General features: G+C 51.3%; 1 protein-coding gene and 1 pseudogene across 1 annotated transcript in view; one reads left to right on the forward strand and one right to left on the reverse strand.

Moving 5' to 3' along the window:
* Positions 1-851: 851 nt before the first annotated feature.
* On the reverse strand, positions 852-7,340 carry LOC149747203 (actin-related protein 2/3 complex subunit 1A pseudogene; annotated as a pseudogene).
* A 468-nt stretch (positions 7,341-7,808) lies between these two features.
* The window catches only part of GALNT2 (polypeptide N-acetylgalactosaminyltransferase 2), a 174,469-nt gene continuing 165,031 nt past the window's right edge, over positions 7,809-17,246 (forward strand). Inside the window, exon 1 of the mRNA XM_022553181.3 lies at positions 7,809-8,128. Within this exon, the coding sequence (XP_022408889.1) occupies positions 8,003-8,128 (126 nt within the window). The 5' untranslated portion in view covers positions 7,809-8,002. The remainder of the gene's footprint in view (positions 8,129-17,246) is intronic.

Below are 17,246 nucleotides of genomic sequence, written 5' to 3' on the forward strand. Positions count from 1 at the left end.
CCCCTTTCAATCTAGTTATATTATACATTTGCAATATAGCTGGGTTCAGGCATTTCTGTTTGGATTCAATTATTTAGCGTTCCCCCCATAGTTTTGCTGTGTTTACTTTAATTTTTTTTTTTTTGTTGCGGTACGCGGGCCTCTCACTTCTGTGGCCTCTCCCGTTGCGGAGCACAGGCTCCGGATGCGCAGGCTCAGCGGCCATGACTCACGGGCCGAGCCGCTCCGCAGCATGTGGGATCTTCCCGCACCGGGGCACGAACCCGTGTCCCCTGCACCGGCAGGCGGACTCTCAACCACTGCGCCACCAGGGAAGCCCTTACTTTACTTTTGGATATGTAGGACATTAACATGTTTCCAGAAGTCAAGCCTAGAAGAAAGGTGACAGGTGTCAGTCCTCCTGTCCCTTCTGCCTCTTCCTACCACTCCTTACAGGTAACTCATTTCATTGTTTTCTGGTTTATCATTGGTGTGTGTGTTGCCCAAATAAACAGATATTTGTATGTTTTCTTATTTTCTCTTCTTTCTTACACAAAAAGTAGCACGAAATATATAAGCTATTGCACTTTGCATTTAATATTTCATTTCATATTTAATAATATATCCTCTAAATCACTCCATATCTGTTCACAAAAGTCTTCCTTAGTCTTTTTTATACCCCTGCCAATACAGTATCTGGTCAAGTTTTCAAATTTTTGCCAGTTTGTTGGGGGGGATAACCCGTACCTCTGTAGTTTTAATTTGCATTTCTTTTATGAGTAAAGTTTAACCTCTTTTCACATATTTATGAACTCATAAGATCTTTACTGTGAATTGTCTGTTTATGTGTTTTGCCCATCTCAATGTTTAACTTCTTTATATATTAGTGATATTACCTTACCCCTTTATCTATGATAGGTGTGGAAACAATTTCTTCCAATTTGTCATGTCGTTTTATTGTGGTAAAATATACATAACATAAAATTTACCATTTGAATCATTTTTTAAAAATTAATTAATTAATTTTTGACTGCGTTGGGTCTTTCTTGCTATGTGCCGGCTTTCTCTAGTTGCAGCGAGCGGGGACTACTCTTCGTTGCGGTGCTCAGGCTTCTCATTGTGGTGGATTACCTTATTGCGGAGCATGGGCTCTAGGCACCTGGGCTTCAGTAATTGTGGCACGTGGGCTCAGTAGTTGTGGCTTGCAAGCTCTAGAGCACAGGTTCAGTAGTTGTGGTGCACAGACTTAGTTGCTCTGTGGTGTGTGGGATCTTCCTGGACCAGGGCTCGAACCCGTGCCCCCTGCATTGGCAGGCAGATTCTTAACCACTGTGCCACCAGGGAAGTCCCTGAATCGTTGTTAAGTGTACATTTCAGGGACTTTAAGCATACTCACATAGTTCTGCACCAGAGTCTATCTCCAGAACTTTGTCATCTCCCCAAACTGGAACTCTGTACCAATTAAACAATCACTCCCCCTTCCTCCCTCCCCGCCCCTGGCAACCACCCTTCTACTTTCTGTCTCTGTGAATTTGACTCCTCTAGGTACTTCATGTAAGTGGGCTCATAGTTTTTGTCCTTTTATGCCTGGCTTATTTCACTTAGTATCATGTTATAACTTACGTCAGAATTTCCTTTCCTTTCTTTCTTTTATTAGACATTAGAAATTATTTAATTATAAAACTTTGAAAAACAGAATCCAAACTTGAATTTAACTGAAAACATAGTTCCAGTCACAAATTATTCATGAAGAATTGATCATAAAACATGTAAAGACAGAAAGTAGGTCTCTCATTATGTAGGGCTAGGGGCAGGAAGAGGGAGTCACTATAAATGGGTACAAGGTTTCTTTTTTGGAAGGTTAGAAATGCTTAAAAACAGATTTTGGTGATGTTTGCACAATCCTGTTAATGTACTAAAAATCACTGAACGTTACACTTAAAATGAATCAATTATATCTCAGTGAAGCTGTTAATAAAAAATCAGAGCATTTTAAACAAAGGCAACTTGTCTTCTAAAGGGGTGTGTGGCCATTGAGCTCTTCTAATGGCATGCATTACTTTTTTTTTTTTAACATCTTTATTGGAGTATAATTGCTTTACAATGTTGTGTTAGTTTCTGCTGTATAACAAAGTGAATCAGCTATATGTATACATATATCCTCATATCCCCTCCCTCTTGCGTCTCCCTCTCACCCTCCCTATCCCACCCCTCTAGGTGGTCACAAAACACCAAGCTGATCTCCTTGTGCTATGCGGCTGCTTCCCACTAGCTATCTGTCTTACATTTGGTAGTGTATATACATACGTCCATGCCACTCTCTCACTTCGTCCCAGCTTGCCCTTCCCCCTCCCCTTGTCCTCAGGTCCATTCTCTACGTCTGCGTCTGTATTCCTGTCCTGCCCCTAGGTGCATCAGAACCATGTTTTTTTTTTTAATTTCCTTTCTTTTTAAAGCTGAATAATATTCCATTGTAGGTCACATTTCACTGATCCATTCATTTGTTGATGGACACCGGGCTGCTTGCATGTTTTGGCTCTTGTGAATAACGGTGCCATGAACATGGGAGCACATGTTCAAGTCCTTGCTCTCACTTCTTTTAGGTATATACCCAGAAGTGGCATTGCTGAATCATATGGTAATTCTAGGTTTAAGTTTTTAAGGGACAGCCAAAGTGTTTTCCACAGCAGCTGTACCATTTTGCCTTCCCACCAGCAACACACAAGGGTTCCAATTGCTCCACATCCTTTTCCTCTTTTTTTTTCACATTCAGTATTTTCATTTAAGTTTTTAGCAGACAATTTACATATTTCCCCTACCCCTTCCTTTAAGCTAGTGTGACAATTTTCCATAATATACTACTTAAAGAGAAGCTTTGGTCAAGAATGGAATGAAATAGCAAAACAAAAAAAAACAAAAAATAAAACCCAAATCACTGCTGCTTTTAAAAAACCGATACTTTCACCAATTATTCTCAAACAAAACACAGAACAAGGTTTGCGCCATATGTGTCTTCAGTATTTCCTGGCGGCTGGCTCTCCTCCCCATGATGCGAATGGCGGAGCTGCCCGGCGCAGCCTGTCCGTCCTCATGCTGGATCTGGGAGGCTCGCCCTGGATAGAAGACTCTAAGGTCTTGAAATCCCAAAAGGTCATGGCTCCATCGATGCCAGTAGTGCAAAATTTGCGACAATCTTGCCTGTCTACCTCATAAATAGACATTTGAGTGATACTGTCCTGGTGCAGCATCTCCAGGGCCGGGTTGCGGTCCTCGGTCGTGGCCTGCTTGTCCATGTTGCAGAAGCACTCCGTGGCTGACACGTTGCGCTGGATGCTCTGTTTCGGGATGTCTAGCTTGGAGACAAAGGTCAAGCAGCCGCGGTCGGTGCAGCTAAAGAGCATGGGGCAGCAGTCATGGCCAGCAGCCAGGACGCTGTCCTCCGAGATGAAGGACACACTCAGGAGGGGCAGGAACTCTGTCTTCAGAGTTGAGATCTGCATGCTTTTTGAGGCATCGGCAACAGACACGGTGCCCTCGTGGCTGACCCAGGCCAGGCAGCTCCCGCTGGCGGAGAAGCTGACCTTGCGCACCCAGCCGCCAGGGCCACTGCCACCAAACTCTGACATCAGATGACCAAAAGGCATCTTGCTGCCCCAGGGCGTACTGGCTGGCTTTTCATCCACTTCTTGAATGTAGGCAGAAAACACTCTGCATTTGAAATCACAGGATCCTGCTGCCAGCAAGACGTTGTTGGGATCCAATCCAAGCTGAGGACTGTGGAGCGAATGGGTTTTTTAACGTGCTTGCTTACCCACCGGTCATTTTCAGACTCGAAGTAACAAACAGAAATGAGTCATGCTCCGCTGCCCACAGCAAATTTGTTCTCTAGCGGGGACCACTTGACAAAAGTGGCTGCACAGTTAATACTCAGAATCACCAGGGTTGGCTTCCAGACACCATCCTCCTGACCCCAGACGTAGGCATTGTGGTCAACCCCGCAAGTGACGACGCGGTCACTCTTGGGAGCCCAGTCGATACCTGTGATGTGTCTGTTGTGCTCCTTGAGTTCATGAGTTTTCACCCACTACCTCCCGTTCTTCTCATAGATGTGCATTTCGTGGTTATTGGGGCTAAGGGCAATGGGTACGATCCCTGTTCCAGGCATGACAGGTGATTGGCTCTAGCAAAAATTGAGGCAGGGACATTATTCTTCGTGTTTTCAAAGGACAGAAAGCTGGGGGTCGGGGCCATCCGGATGGGCTCGGAGTGTGAAATTCCCGGATTCTGGTCAATCAACGTGAACAGGCTCCAGAGGGCGTGGGCAGAGGACCGAGGCCCACATCCTTTTCAATATTTGTTATATTCTGGTTTTTCATTTTCGTTTTTGCTTTTTAAAAAAGAATAGCCATACTACTGGAGATATCTCATTGTGGCGTTTGTTTTGTTTTGTTTTTTGCATTATCGATGTTGGAGGTAGGTTCCAGTTTGCCCTCATGGATTTTAGTGGCTGTCACGAGGTCTACTTTATTCTTGCAGTTTCTTTGTCCTTACGCTTCCCCACGTCACTTCTAGCCTTTCTTCTGACTTCAGATTTACAAACTACAGTGCTTCAGACCCACTGCCATGCACAATGGAGTTGAAGCTTTGGCCATAGATCGTCCTTCTTCACCTCGGATGCTCTTTAGCCTGTCCTACTTTGTTTGATACCAGGATCACAGCTTCTGCTCTTTTAGAGTTGGCTTTTCCTTTATGACCAAATTTGGAAATCTTTTAACAGGCAAATTAAGTGCATTTGTAAATTCATACACTGGTATGCTTTGGTCTCCACTCTGTCCTGTTCTTTTCTGTTATAATTACTGCATGTATCATGGTATACTTATTGTGTTTCTTTCACCACTTGGTGTGTATTCTTTGCTATTTAAAATTTTTTTTCTTTTAGGGTTTTGGAACAGGGTTTCCAATATTTATGTTCTGCTTTAGTGGTTAAGTTTCTATATTTTTACATTAATTCTTTTCTTTTTTCTTAACCCTTTAACATCTGGCCTGTCCATTTTATATGGTGTCATTTGATCAGTAACCACTACCTATTTAACAGTCAGTTGCATGATTATGTTTCCCCTTTTCGCTCTCCCTTCTCCTTCAGTTTTTTTCAGTTGCACCTGTTCTATTTGATTAGAAAGTATGTGTATCTACTAGTCTTCCCATCCGTCATTTGGTGGTTCCCTCAGTTAGCTCTTGTTTGGGGGAAGCTCATTCCCCAGGAAAGGCATAGGATGCTCTCTAAATTTCTGTACTCAGTCCTCATCTGTTTGTCTATAGCTTTGATCCTTAAAGGCTGGACACAAAAATCCTTGGCTGGTACTTTCTTTCCTTAGTGTCTTGTAAATACTGCTCCACTGTTGCGTTGCTCTGTATGTTGCCAGCCTCAATATTTTTATTTCTATAAGTAATTTGCTCTTTTTGCCTTTAAAATCTAATAGTTTTACTAAAACATGTTTTGGAGTTGATTATTCCACTCAGTTTTCCAAGGTACATGGAAGGTACTTTCAATATATAATTTAAATTTTCTCTTATTTCTGGCTTATTTTCTGGGATTATAGTTCCCCCCCTAGTTTTATTGAGATATGATTGACATATAGCACTGTGCACAGCATAATGACTTGACTAACATATATTGTGAAATGAATATCACAATGTTTAGTTAATATTCATCATCTCATTTAGATACAAAAAAAGGAAAGAAAGAAAAAATATTCTTTTCCCAGTAATGAGAACTCTTAGGGCGCACTCTGTTAACCTTCAAAAGTACCATACAGCAGTGGTAACTATCGTCATCATGCTGTATGTTACATCTGGGATGACGGTGTTAATATTAATTTTGCTTCACTGTTTAGTGTTTCTACTTTAGAGACTCCAGTGACATGTATTTTGGTTCTTCTTTCCTGGCTTTCATTTCAACCACTTATCTCTGAAAGCTTCTTACTCCTTTATTTTCAACTTCTTGAATATTTTCTTGCCATTCTTCAGTGTCCTTTTACATATCTGTATTTGATATATTCTCCCTTGGGCGTCTTGTAATTCTTCTTTGTTTCTGGGATAGTTTTGTCTTTATTTTCAATTTCTATCCTGAATCTTATCAACTCCTGCTGTATTTTTTCCTAATTTTTGCCTAATATATTCTTAGGTTTTGAATTTCTGATTCTATCTGTGTGTGTGTGTGTATGTGTGTGTGGGGTGTATCCAAATATATGATACTTTGTTCAGCTTGAGAGTTTGACATAAGGTCTTACAATTTTCCTCTGCTTTGTCGTTTTATTGATGGGGGGATTTTCATCAGGGGAAATGTTATGATTCATCTTCTCATCATAAGAAATGTATTTTTTTCTTTTTGCAGTAGATTTATATACAGCTATTTTGATGTTTTAGTGCTACTAGGCATTTTGACACAGGGTTCATAGTTCAAGAATGTCCTCACTGTATACTGAAGTGCAGTTTTTAATAGATAACCACACTGAGGGAGGGATTGGTTGTCTTTTATTTCTGCGGATCTATAATTCTCACTTTTCCTTCACCACAAGACCTCCGAAGGGCATTGCCCTTTCTCTATTTATCTGACTTTTCCCAGAAGCAAGGCTTCTTCAAGGCTGCCACCTCCTGTCCCATTCTCTTTCAAACCTCTTCTCTTTTCCACTCAAGTATCCAACCTGTGTTCAGTATTTAGTCCTTGGTGTTGGACTTTCTCTTCATAGAAGGATTTAAGCCTGGGTTTCACTTAAGTCCTTGGCAACAGTGGAGGGAGCTCTGTTGGAATTTGAGGTATTTTCTTTCTTCTACTTAAGAAGTAATTTGAAGTTCAGTTCGTGGCATTTGCTCTCCTAGTAGAGCGGAAGGCTTGTTTGTTTGTGCTTGTGTTTTATTGAGGATGTGAGTAGAGATTCAGATGCAGGCAGCTGCTTTTGTCCTCTGGACTGGTCAGCTTCCGGAACCCCTTTTAAAATATCAAGCGCTAAGTAACATTTCTTTCTTCCCTAGGAACACTGGAAACTTTGCTGTTACAAGGGCATCGTCAAGGTTACACAGATTCTGTTACAAGACAGGTCTGTCTTCTTGCATCTTTAAAGCTGCTTCGTGTGCTGCCTCTTCTTTCTTCTTTTAATACAGCAACCAGTCACAAAGAAAACAATTTAAAAATATATATTGCCTTCCTTCTTCCTCATTTCGTGTTTAATTAAAAACAAAAAAGAAAACCCTGCTATTCAGCACTCCGTACATCCCTGGAAACATGCTCCCCTGAAAAATCACCTCTCGGTTTCTACCTCCAGGCGGCCACCTCTGCCTAAATAAATAAATAAAATGGGCACCTGGGGATCCATCCCCACCAGGGATGTTTTGCTGCAAGATTAGTAAGAAAACTGCAGCGAGCGGCAGCCAAGTCGGGTCCCGGAGGGGGATTTGCACCAAAAAACTCAGGTCGGTGGGCCAATAACAGCGAGCCTGCCAGGGGGCTGGGGTGGTCCCAAAGACCGAGGACCGCGGAAGTGGCGCTCCCGGCCGGGCAGCGCGCGGCAGCAGCGACCGGGGGTCCCTGGTGCGGGCGCCCGTGTGTGTGTGCGCACATGTGCGCGCGCCCCGCGGGCGCCCGGCGGCCACCTGTCACTCACGGGGGTGGCGGGGCGGCGGCCGGCGGAGGCCCTCCCCGCGGGGCCGGCGCGCCGCCGCGGTGGAGACGCGGTAATTCCCTCCTCCGCCCGCGCCGGGCCCCCGCAGCCGCCGCCGATTGGTCGCCCTTTGCTCCCTGACCCCCTCGCTGCCTCCGCGGCCGCCGCTTCCTGCTCGGGCGCGGCTCGGCGCTCCCGGCCGGGGCGGAGCTCGGGCGCCGGGCGCGCACCGCCCTCGCCGCCAGCCGCGCCGGAGGAGGAGCCGCCGCGCCCTTCCCCTTCTTCCGCTCCTCCCCGGCCCGCGCCCGCCGCGGCCCCAGGCAGACTCGCGAGCAGCGGCCGCTGCCGGCGGCCGAGTCGGGAGGATGCGGCGGCGCTCGCGGATGCTCCTCTGCTTCGCCTTCCTGTGGGTGCTGGGCATCGCCTACTACATGTACTCGGGGGGCGGCTCCGCGCTGGCCGCGGGCGCGGGCGGCGGCGCCGGCAGGAAGGTGAGTGGGGCGCCCGCCCGCGGCCCGGCCCCGGAACCCCCGGCGCCCACGCGCCCCGGCCGCGCCGCGGGGCACCGAGGGGGGGTTCCTGGCCCCTCCTGCCCTTCTCCGCCCGGACCTCCGCTCCGGCCACCCGCCCCAGGTCTCTCGGCCATGTCCCCGAGGCTGGGGGCGCCCCCGGCCCCTCTGCGCTCGCCTGGTTCGGGAGAGGGCGACCCGGCGCAGCCCCCGGGACTGGGGCCGCCGACGCCTCTTGTCGCCCCCCGCCCCAGCTCTCCGCTCCACGTAATTTGAGTTGAGTTTCGTCCGGCTGCCGGGAGCCCGGTCCCCTGCGGTGGGACGTTTGGGGGTGGGGATGTTGAGAAGCACAAAAGCGGGTGGGGGGGAGGGCGAGAGGCGGCCGCCTTTGCGACGTGTCACGTACCTGGGGAGACAGGAGTCCAAGTTTCTTTTCAGCCCTTTGATACCAGCCGCCTCAATGTCCCCTCCCCCTTGTCGCCGCCCCGCGGGGAGGGGGCACTTCTGGGTCTCGGCCCGGTACCTCTGGGGACGGGGGCGCCGCCAGCCCCGCGCTCGACGGAACGGACCTCCCCGGTGATGCAGGCGGAGGGCCCCCGCGCCCCTGCGCCCCGGACGAGGCCGGCCACCCACCCACACCCCGAGACCGTCCCCTCCGGCCCCCGCGCCCGACTCGGCCGGCCTTCCCGCGCGGCCCCCGGCGCCCGCCTGTCCCAGCCCCACGCCCCCGTTCCGTGGGGTGGTCCCTCTGCTGTGTGTGTCCCGGAGGGCTCCAGGGGCCGAGGGGTGGGCCGTGGGCACCGCGTGAACCGCTCTGGACGGCCGGGAGCCCTCGGGAGGAAATGGAGCGCCCAGGGCGCCGGGGCCCTGCGATCCCGCTGGGAGAGCGGGGCTCTGGGCTGTGCACTTGCCGCCAGCGGTGTTTGTGGGGTTTGGTGGCAACCAGCCTTTGAAAGCGGCCTCCACACGGTGTAACCCCTCTGCTGTGACATTTGGTGTCACCGCAAACCCAGGAAATTCTGAGTTAATGGAGGTGGACCGTGGGTTGGGCAGGAACCAGGGAACGGTGTCCTGGAACAAGCAAGCCAGAGTAACTGGATGAAAAGACTTTAGCCCTAAAGTCAGACCATAAACGGCAACGCTGAGGTTCAGCTGCTTCCGAGGTTTCCTTCCTTCCTTCCTCCTTTCATTCATGCTTAGCTGAAGGTGTTAGATTCATGGTAAATTTCGTAGGCTTGCTTTATCTAGAGGGGCAGAAATGAAAAGTCTTTCCATGTGCAGAATTGGCCTAGCTTATTTCTGAGCTGACATGTGCTGTTAGCCCTGTTTTTTTCCCTATTTTAATCCAGGGAACTGTTGTTCACATGCATGAAGTCTCCGTTCATCCTTGAATGGTAAAGAGCAGTGCGCCCAGCGGAAGCAGTGCAGCCCTTTGAAAACCGTGGCCGTGTTAAACTGGAATTATTTCAAAAGCTTTGCTTCCCAGTAAACTGTGCCTTCGCAGGTCCACGTAGCCTGGTGTGCTGGTGAGACCTGGCAGAGCTTCCTGCCTTTCATGTGAAAGAAAACCGAATACATAAGCCATGCTTAGTGTTGCCTTTCCTTGGTCTGCCGCTTTCATTAGCACATGTGATTGGAAACAGCAACAGGGTGGCATTAGCATCCGGAAACAGCAACAGGGTGGCATTAGCATCTGGAGAGGTTGGCTTCTCCCTGGTGGGCTTCAGCTGGTGGATGGTTCTTGAGGGGTCTTCCATTTGATCCTTAGTTAAAAAAAAAAAAAATCCGAGAACTCCTTGTGGCCTGGTGGCAGTAGGAAGGTACAGAGACCTCGTAGAAAAAAGTGTGCGAAATGAACAGTTATCCATGGATTGGTGATTTGTCAGTTGGGGAAGAGGTGTGTACATGCAATAGCTTTTGAAACTGGAGGAGACTCGTTAACGTAGTGTTGACCCTGGTATTAAAGTAACCGCCCTGAGACTGTCTCCGGAGGGGGGTCAGTAGAATCTGCTGTCCTGAATTTCCTAATCTAGAGTATAAAGCCGCATAGTCTTTCTTCCTCCTGAGTTGTTTCCATGGATTCAGAGACCAGAAAGTCTCTTCAAATTTAGTTCATCCTCGTGATAAAAGGAAATATATAGATTTTCTAGCTTGTAAAGTATGGACATAAAAAAGATACGGTAGCATGCGTGTAAAGGCAGAATTTGAATACTAGCTGTCGTTTTTTAGGTGTAAGTGGACTTATATTTCTTCTCTCGTTTCATACCGTTCAGGTCAAGGGTCTAATTCCATATTTAGCCGGTTTCTCTTCGCCCTGATGTTTTTCACAGGGTGCCAGGCTTCAGTGTTAGGCTTTGGGGGGTTGTTTGTCTGATGGGAGCCTGACTAGAGTTTCTGCTGCTTCAGCACCTGGCCGGGGATTGTCACTGTTAAATTACCCTGCCTGTTAAATTCCTCCCCTCAGGATGGTTATTTATTTCGTTTGGCGAAACTTAGAGAGCCCACTCACCTCACACTGCAGAGTTCATAAACTCAACAGGGGCAGGAGCTGCCCTACCCAGGACTCAGCGCTGAAGTTCGGGGTGTGCGGTTAATCATTTGATGGCATAATATTGTTTGAAATTATATTTTATTTACATTGGCAGAGAGCCTTCCCTCCCCCATATTTCACTCTTTCCCCCTAAATTGATGATTTGCACTTCAAGGATGCCTTTCCTTTGAGCATCCTTAAATGCTTTAAAATTTTAATCATGTCACGTCTCCCCTGGGCCTTGGTATGTTGGCAGTGGATGGAGCTGCAGAGAGAGGAAGAGATTTCTGTCGAAATAAACCTGCCTCTGGGTGAAGTGTGGCTCTTTAGGTTGGAGAGGGAAGGGTTTTCCAGTATGTAAAGCATGGTCTCTCCTGAGAGAGAGTGTGTGACGCCCAGGACCCCTTGTCTGTGCTCCCACCGCACGCCCTTGGGAGGCAGGGAGAGCATTCCCGAGGGGCACGGCCAGGGCCCGGTTACTCCCCCGCCCTTCCTCGATGAGTGGATGCTGGAGGCCTTTGGGTAAGACCTGGAGGAGGCCTTCTGGGAGAGCGGGCTGGGCCTCTTCTTGGGGCAGTGGAGGGCCTCGCTTGGCTGGAGCGGGTACGCGTGGAGGATACAGTTGGAGGAGTTTGGGACTAAATCATAGAGGGCCTCGGATGCCAAGCTGGCTTGTTGGTTCTTCTACTGACCACAGGGAAGCACTGGTGTTTTTTGAGCTGGGCGGTGGATACTTAAGGGGAATGGTGTGGATACATTTATCGACATTAAGACTAGCTTTCTGCTCCTTCCTGCTTAGTGACCTTTACTAATTTACCGAACCTCTCTGACCCTCAGTTTCCTCATCTTTATAGTGGGGATAGTTCTTGTAGCCAAAGACCAACTGCCACTAGGAGGTGTTGGCAAATAGTAGGCGCAGAATAGATGCTGTTTGGAGGGCTGGGGGGAAAGGAAGAAAGCCTAAATATCTACTTGAAAATGGAGTGAACTGTGACGCTTAACTGTCTTCTTCTTGATCTCTGGAATTTTTTTTAAATCCCTCATCCGTTCCTCCCAGGTCGATTTGGTTGGTTCGTTTGGGCTGGCAGCGTGACCCCGACTCACATCAAGGACTGCCTTTTTGGGAAGTGACCCGGACGTCTTGCCGGCTCTCTTGTCCCCAGCTGTGGTGTCAGAGCGGGGTTCCCGTCAGTGGACAGCCAGCGGGAAAGTGGGTGCGGGACACACCGTCGTTTGGTGGCCGTGTGAACCATGGGCGTGTTGCTGGTCACGTCCCTGAGTGGGGCTCCCACGGTTGGGAGGCCGGCCTGCCGCCCACTCCCTCCAGGCTCTGGGCACCCAGTCGCCCTCTGCCCGCAGCCTTGCCCCTCCTGGTGGGAGAGGAGGTGGCTCTCATCACCCACGCGCTTTCGTGGGCATCAGCAGATCTGTGAATGGGTCTGCTGGGGGTGGCGGTTGGGAAGGGGGACCTAGGCCGCACCCGGCCAGCTAGAGTCAGTTAAAAAAATTCCAGTTGAAAGGAGAGTTTGAAGTTGAGGTCGGGAGTGCAGTATTGGGGGAAAACCACCGCAGAGCCAGAGAAGCTGACAAACGGCCCTCTATGAGAAACTTTTCTCTAAAGAAAATAAAAGTTTCGCTCTTCTGGAGTGATGCCATGCTGTCTCCGGGGCTCACACATGGTGGAAGCCGGCTGTGACTGACGGCGCACAAGTGATGGGCTCTTCCCCCAGCCCTCTGGTGAGAGTGGGGAACACTCTCCTGCCGCCTCCTGCCCCCAGCACCGAGGGGGCCAGCTTGCCTGGGCTGCGGCAGACCTCGGGGTGGAGTCCGGGGCACCCAGGGGGCCGGTAGTGGTGTGGGGAGGCTTCAGGCCCCCTGTGACTCTCCCCACCCTAACTCCTGGCGAGCGGTGGGTCCCCTGTTTGGATCAGAGGAAGAGGTATTTGAGAGAAGGCCAGAAAAACAATGGGACGGTGAGCGGGGAGACACATACATACATATGTAGTTTCATGTGTATAATTTCTCGTTCCTGCCATTCATGTTTCTGAGATCTTTGGGGAGAGAGAAGTCACTTTGGGAAGGTGTGAGTTTCAAAGCGGGCAATGCCCCGCTGCCTAACTTCCAGCAGATCCAGCGGCTGTTGGCTTAGTGGAAGGAGGGGCGTGGTGAGGCTGCCTGGGGCAGAGACCCGGCACGCACAGGAGCTGACTGCCCAGGTTCTGGCCGGGATCCCGGAAGAGGCAAGGTGTTCCTGGGAGAAATCTGTGAAGTCTCCTCGCTGGCCCAGCAGAAATCATGGGGTGAGAAAACAGCCAAACCTGGCCGAGCCCACGTCCCCTTTCGGTTCTTCCACTTTTCTCCTCATGGACCCTCTCCTGGAAGCTCTGCTTGTGTGGGTGATGCTGAGACATACAAGCCGGGCGGATGTCCAGGTGGAAACACACCCACAGGCACGCTGTACACATGCCATGGTGAGATCCTTCCGTACGGATGTTAAATAAACGCCACTCTCTGGGGACCCCCAGCCCCCGGCAGCCCTGTTCATCTTCCCTTGGGACCCCCGCTCCATGGTCTCCGTCCCCACTGCAGGGCCTCCTGGACCTGGCCTCCGTGCCCGTGCCACAGTGGTGCTTAGACACGCTGAGCGTGGCTCCTGTAGAGATGCTGCTTGAATCAAAGCAGGTGTTGGCCTGGTCTCACTGGCGTGACCTGAAAGGTGGCCTCCCCCTCGAGGCCACCTTTGCCTCTGTGTTGCCGCCGGGGACCCTCGTTCCAGTGCTGTGGTCTTGGGCCCTTGCCTCCGCACTGCCCTATGGTGCGGTTTCTTCGGGAGGACCTCCTGGCGCTTCCACAGGCAGACCTCCCAGGTGGGATCTGGCACAGGCCGGGCCTGGCAAGGAGCCCTTCTCCGTGGAGCGTTACGCTGAATGCACTGGTGCAAGCCTCCCGTGGACACTCCTGCCCTCGCAGTAGAACTTGACCTTGCTTTCTAACTGCTGTGAGGACGCTCTGACCTTTGGCCACGTGCTTGAGCTTAAGGGTGAACCCCCAGTGTGGAGGTTCCCGTTTATCTGTCCAGTCGGGAGAGCCTCCCCCATAGGCTCGAGGAGCCAACGAGTCCTCCCCTGGGGGGCACCGCCCCCGCCCCCCCCGCCCCCCGCGTCCCTTGCCCGAGGCGGGCGGGTCTGGGCCCCTGCTCGCATCTATCTGCCTCCTGCGGGGCAGGCTGAGGCACTTGGCATTTCTGCATTTAGTCATGACCGGTATCTTAGGCCCGGGAAGCATGTGTCATTGTGCACGGATTGAATTTCTCAGCGTGCTGGGACGAAGACGGCAGTGATTCATCGTGGCTGGATTTGAAAAAACCACACATGGTCACATTGAATCTCACTCCTGGCCTTCCATTTACATAGCTTTCCTCGGCTTTGGGAGTCCTGTGGCCCTTGTTACGGCTCTTACGGGGGCTGCCTGGTCACCCGTGGCTCAGCCTGCCCTTGGGCTGCCCGCCCCGGCCCCCCAGGCCCCTCCTGCTGGCCACCTGGTCCTGCCTGCTGACTCTTTGGGAGGAGGAATGGCCTGGACGGCTGGAGATAGAGTCGCTGAATTCCCAGAGCCCAAATCATGACCAGCGTTTTGGCAGGGACGAGGGTGCTTGGGGGGGCAGCGGTCACTCTAGCTCAGGGCCTCTCAACCTCCACATGGTTGACACTTTGAGCCGGGCAATGTTTGTTTTGGGGGCCGAACCCCGTGCCCTGTGGCCATTTAGTAGCTTCCACTGGATGCTAGGGGTACCGCCCGCCTCAGTGGCAGCCACCGACATCATCTACAGGCATTGCCGGGTATCCCCAGCGGGCAGGGTCGCCCTCACTTAAGAAGCACTGCCGTAGTCAGTGTTAAGTGTGATTTCTTTTTGTTTTCTGCTGTCTTCCTGGAGCCGGACTGCCTCTCTGTGTGGTCTGGGGTGGACCCCTTGGAAAGGGTTTGCACTTAATAAACACACTATTAGCCTCCACTGTGTGCCAGGCGTGGTCCTAATACTTTACAGATACTAATTCATCGACTCCACATCACGGTCCTTTTATTCCTCCCACTTTACTGATGAAGGCTGAAGCACAGAAAGGTTCAGTCACTTTCCCAAGGTTGCAGAGCTAGCGGGTGGCACTCCCAGGGTGGTCTGGGCGGCCAGCGGGGGGGATGGGGCTCGCTCTGGCTTCCCAGGCTTCCCGTGCCCCTTCCGTGCGCCGGCAGTGCCCGTGTCCTGCTGATGGTGGCGGGACATTCCTGGAAGGCGTTCTGGAGCAGATGCGCCCACAGTCATCCTCTCATGGGAGGGTCCTTTCTCCGTCTTAACCCTGTGCTCTGTGGAAGGTCTCACGTGTTCTTGTCCTCAGGTCTCTGCCTGTCCTGAAGTCCTCAGCTGCCCCCTGGCAGGAGCAGACATGCAAACAGGCTGGGGTCCCTTTCACATGTTCTTTCAGTGAGTATTATCGAGCACCTACTATGTGCCAGGCACTGCTTGGTGTTTGGGGTGCAGCAGTGAATAGAACGGAGACAGAATCTCGGCCCCTGGGGAGCTTTCCCCCTGGGCGCAGCTGGATTAAGCACCATAGGTAGTAAGTGACGTAGTGTGAGAAGGGGCTGCGTGGGGGCGGGAGGGGTCAGGAGCAGGGGAGGGGAAGGTTACAGTGAGCGCAGGGCCCGTGGGCGCCGTGGGGAGGGGTGGCTTGAGCAGGTTGCAGCCGAGACCCAGAGCAGGTGAGTCCCTGGCTCACTCTGCCCGGGTGCAGCCCCCGGCTTCAGGGCGTCCAGCCTGTTGGGTGCTCTCTGTGTTCCTTGGTTTCCTTTGCTAAATAAATGAGCCACTTTTCTTTCCGGGAGTCTATCGCCTCTGGTCTCCCAGTGGTGGAGTTGCCTCCATCCCGTGGCAACGTGGGGTCTTACATTCTTGCCCCGCACGGAGTCCTGGGCGAGGAGCGTTCTCATCCTGGTTAATAGCGCGGAATGCACACCCCCAGGCCACCCGCTCCCACCTGGGGCCCGGGACTGCTTTAGGTGCCGCAGGTTAATTTGCTGCTTCACTTTGTGGAATGTGCTTGTGGAACGGTCTCGTGGTGTGATTTCTGAGCTGATCTCTGCAGGGCCGGGCTGGACTGGGCGAGCATCCGTACCCTGTTCACCGTCAGGCACGCCGTTCAGTCACATGGCTCGTTTGCAGGGTGCTTTCCACACACAACACCATTTAATGAGAAGTCCCGCTGGTCCCCACTAGGATGGCGTCTCGGCGAGTTGCTGTGGTGATGGGACTTGCGGGTTTCTCATCTGCAGGAAACCGGAGGTCAGGGGCCTGCCCGGTCCCTGGGCTCTGGAGAGGTTGTTCTTGGCAACGGGGTCGTGGTGAAGCACTGCGATTTGTGATGTTTGTGGGAAATAAAATGGACGTGTGACTTCGTTGCCCACAGCCCCTTGAGGGAGTGGGATGGCGGGAAATCGCAGGTCCTCCTGTTTCTCAAGGGCGAACATCCAGCTGCTTTTCATAGTAGCCACCGGCGTTTGTGAGGGGCCATCAGATGCCTTATTGGGGTGTGGTGTGTGCCGTGCGTCCAGCGTGTTTCTGGATCAGAAACGAGAAGGTGGCTGTGGCTGCAGAGAAGAGGTCCTTTTAAAGGCCTCAGACTCGGGAGCCCTTCGAGGTTTCCTCGTCTCCGCTTCAGGGGCCGGCCCAGAAAGGGAGCACATCTCTTCCTGAAAGGGTCCTGTTCCAGACGGGGGACACCCTTCACACGAGTCACCCTGCGGGCGCGCAGAAGCTGACGCACAGTAAAGGCCTGTGTTTCAGCGACGCCCGTAAATTAACACTGACTCTCGTGTGGGGGGCTGTGTGTGACTGTCCTGGATGCGGAACCGGCTGGCCCGGCGTGGCAGCCTTCAAGTCAGCGCCCTGGTCCTTCCTGCCTCAAGGGCTTCCCCATTGACCGAGACCCTTGCTTTGTGACCTTCGAGGCTTGTCCCCTTCCTCCTTTCCCTCCGCCCCCCCCACCAGTTCCTCTGTGCAGTAAGTGATGCACCTGTTTTTCTTCCTGTCTCACTTTGGATGATCACTGACGTCCCCCTGCGTCTGGAATATACCCTTTTTCGTCAAATCTAAGATGCCATTATTTGTAAAACCATCATTTTATGTACCACTAGGAAAGAAAAAACACTGTTGAACTGTGACGCAGTGGTTTCTTATCAATGTTTTTACTTTCTACTTATTTAAAGAGCTCTTTTAGACTTAATTAGACATCGATTTTTCCATTTATCCCTCTTGTGCACAGATAAAAAGGAAAATATACGTGAAATACATCGGGTAGTGTGGTCCTTAAAATTTTCGAGTGTCTGCTTTTTGCCTCAGAGATATTAGTGCCTGTTTTCCTGAGACAAAGTCTTCCTTCCCCTGTGCCACCAAGCTCTTTGGTGGAGGCAGCATTTCCTACGAGCCCTGAGTTCTGGGCTCTCACCATCGCTTGGCATTTTATAGAGTTGGCCACCTTTTGACTCTTCTGGGAATTTTGCCTAGCTCCCCAATTCACC

This window comes from Delphinapterus leucas, chromosome 16 (genome assembly GCF_059928025.1).
Source record: "Delphinapterus leucas isolate spDelLeu-1000000601 "Yukka" chromosome 16, BTC_Dleu_Yukka2, whole genome shotgun sequence".
Classification (NCBI taxonomy): domain Eukaryota; kingdom Metazoa; phylum Chordata; class Mammalia; order Artiodactyla; family Monodontidae; genus Delphinapterus; species Delphinapterus leucas.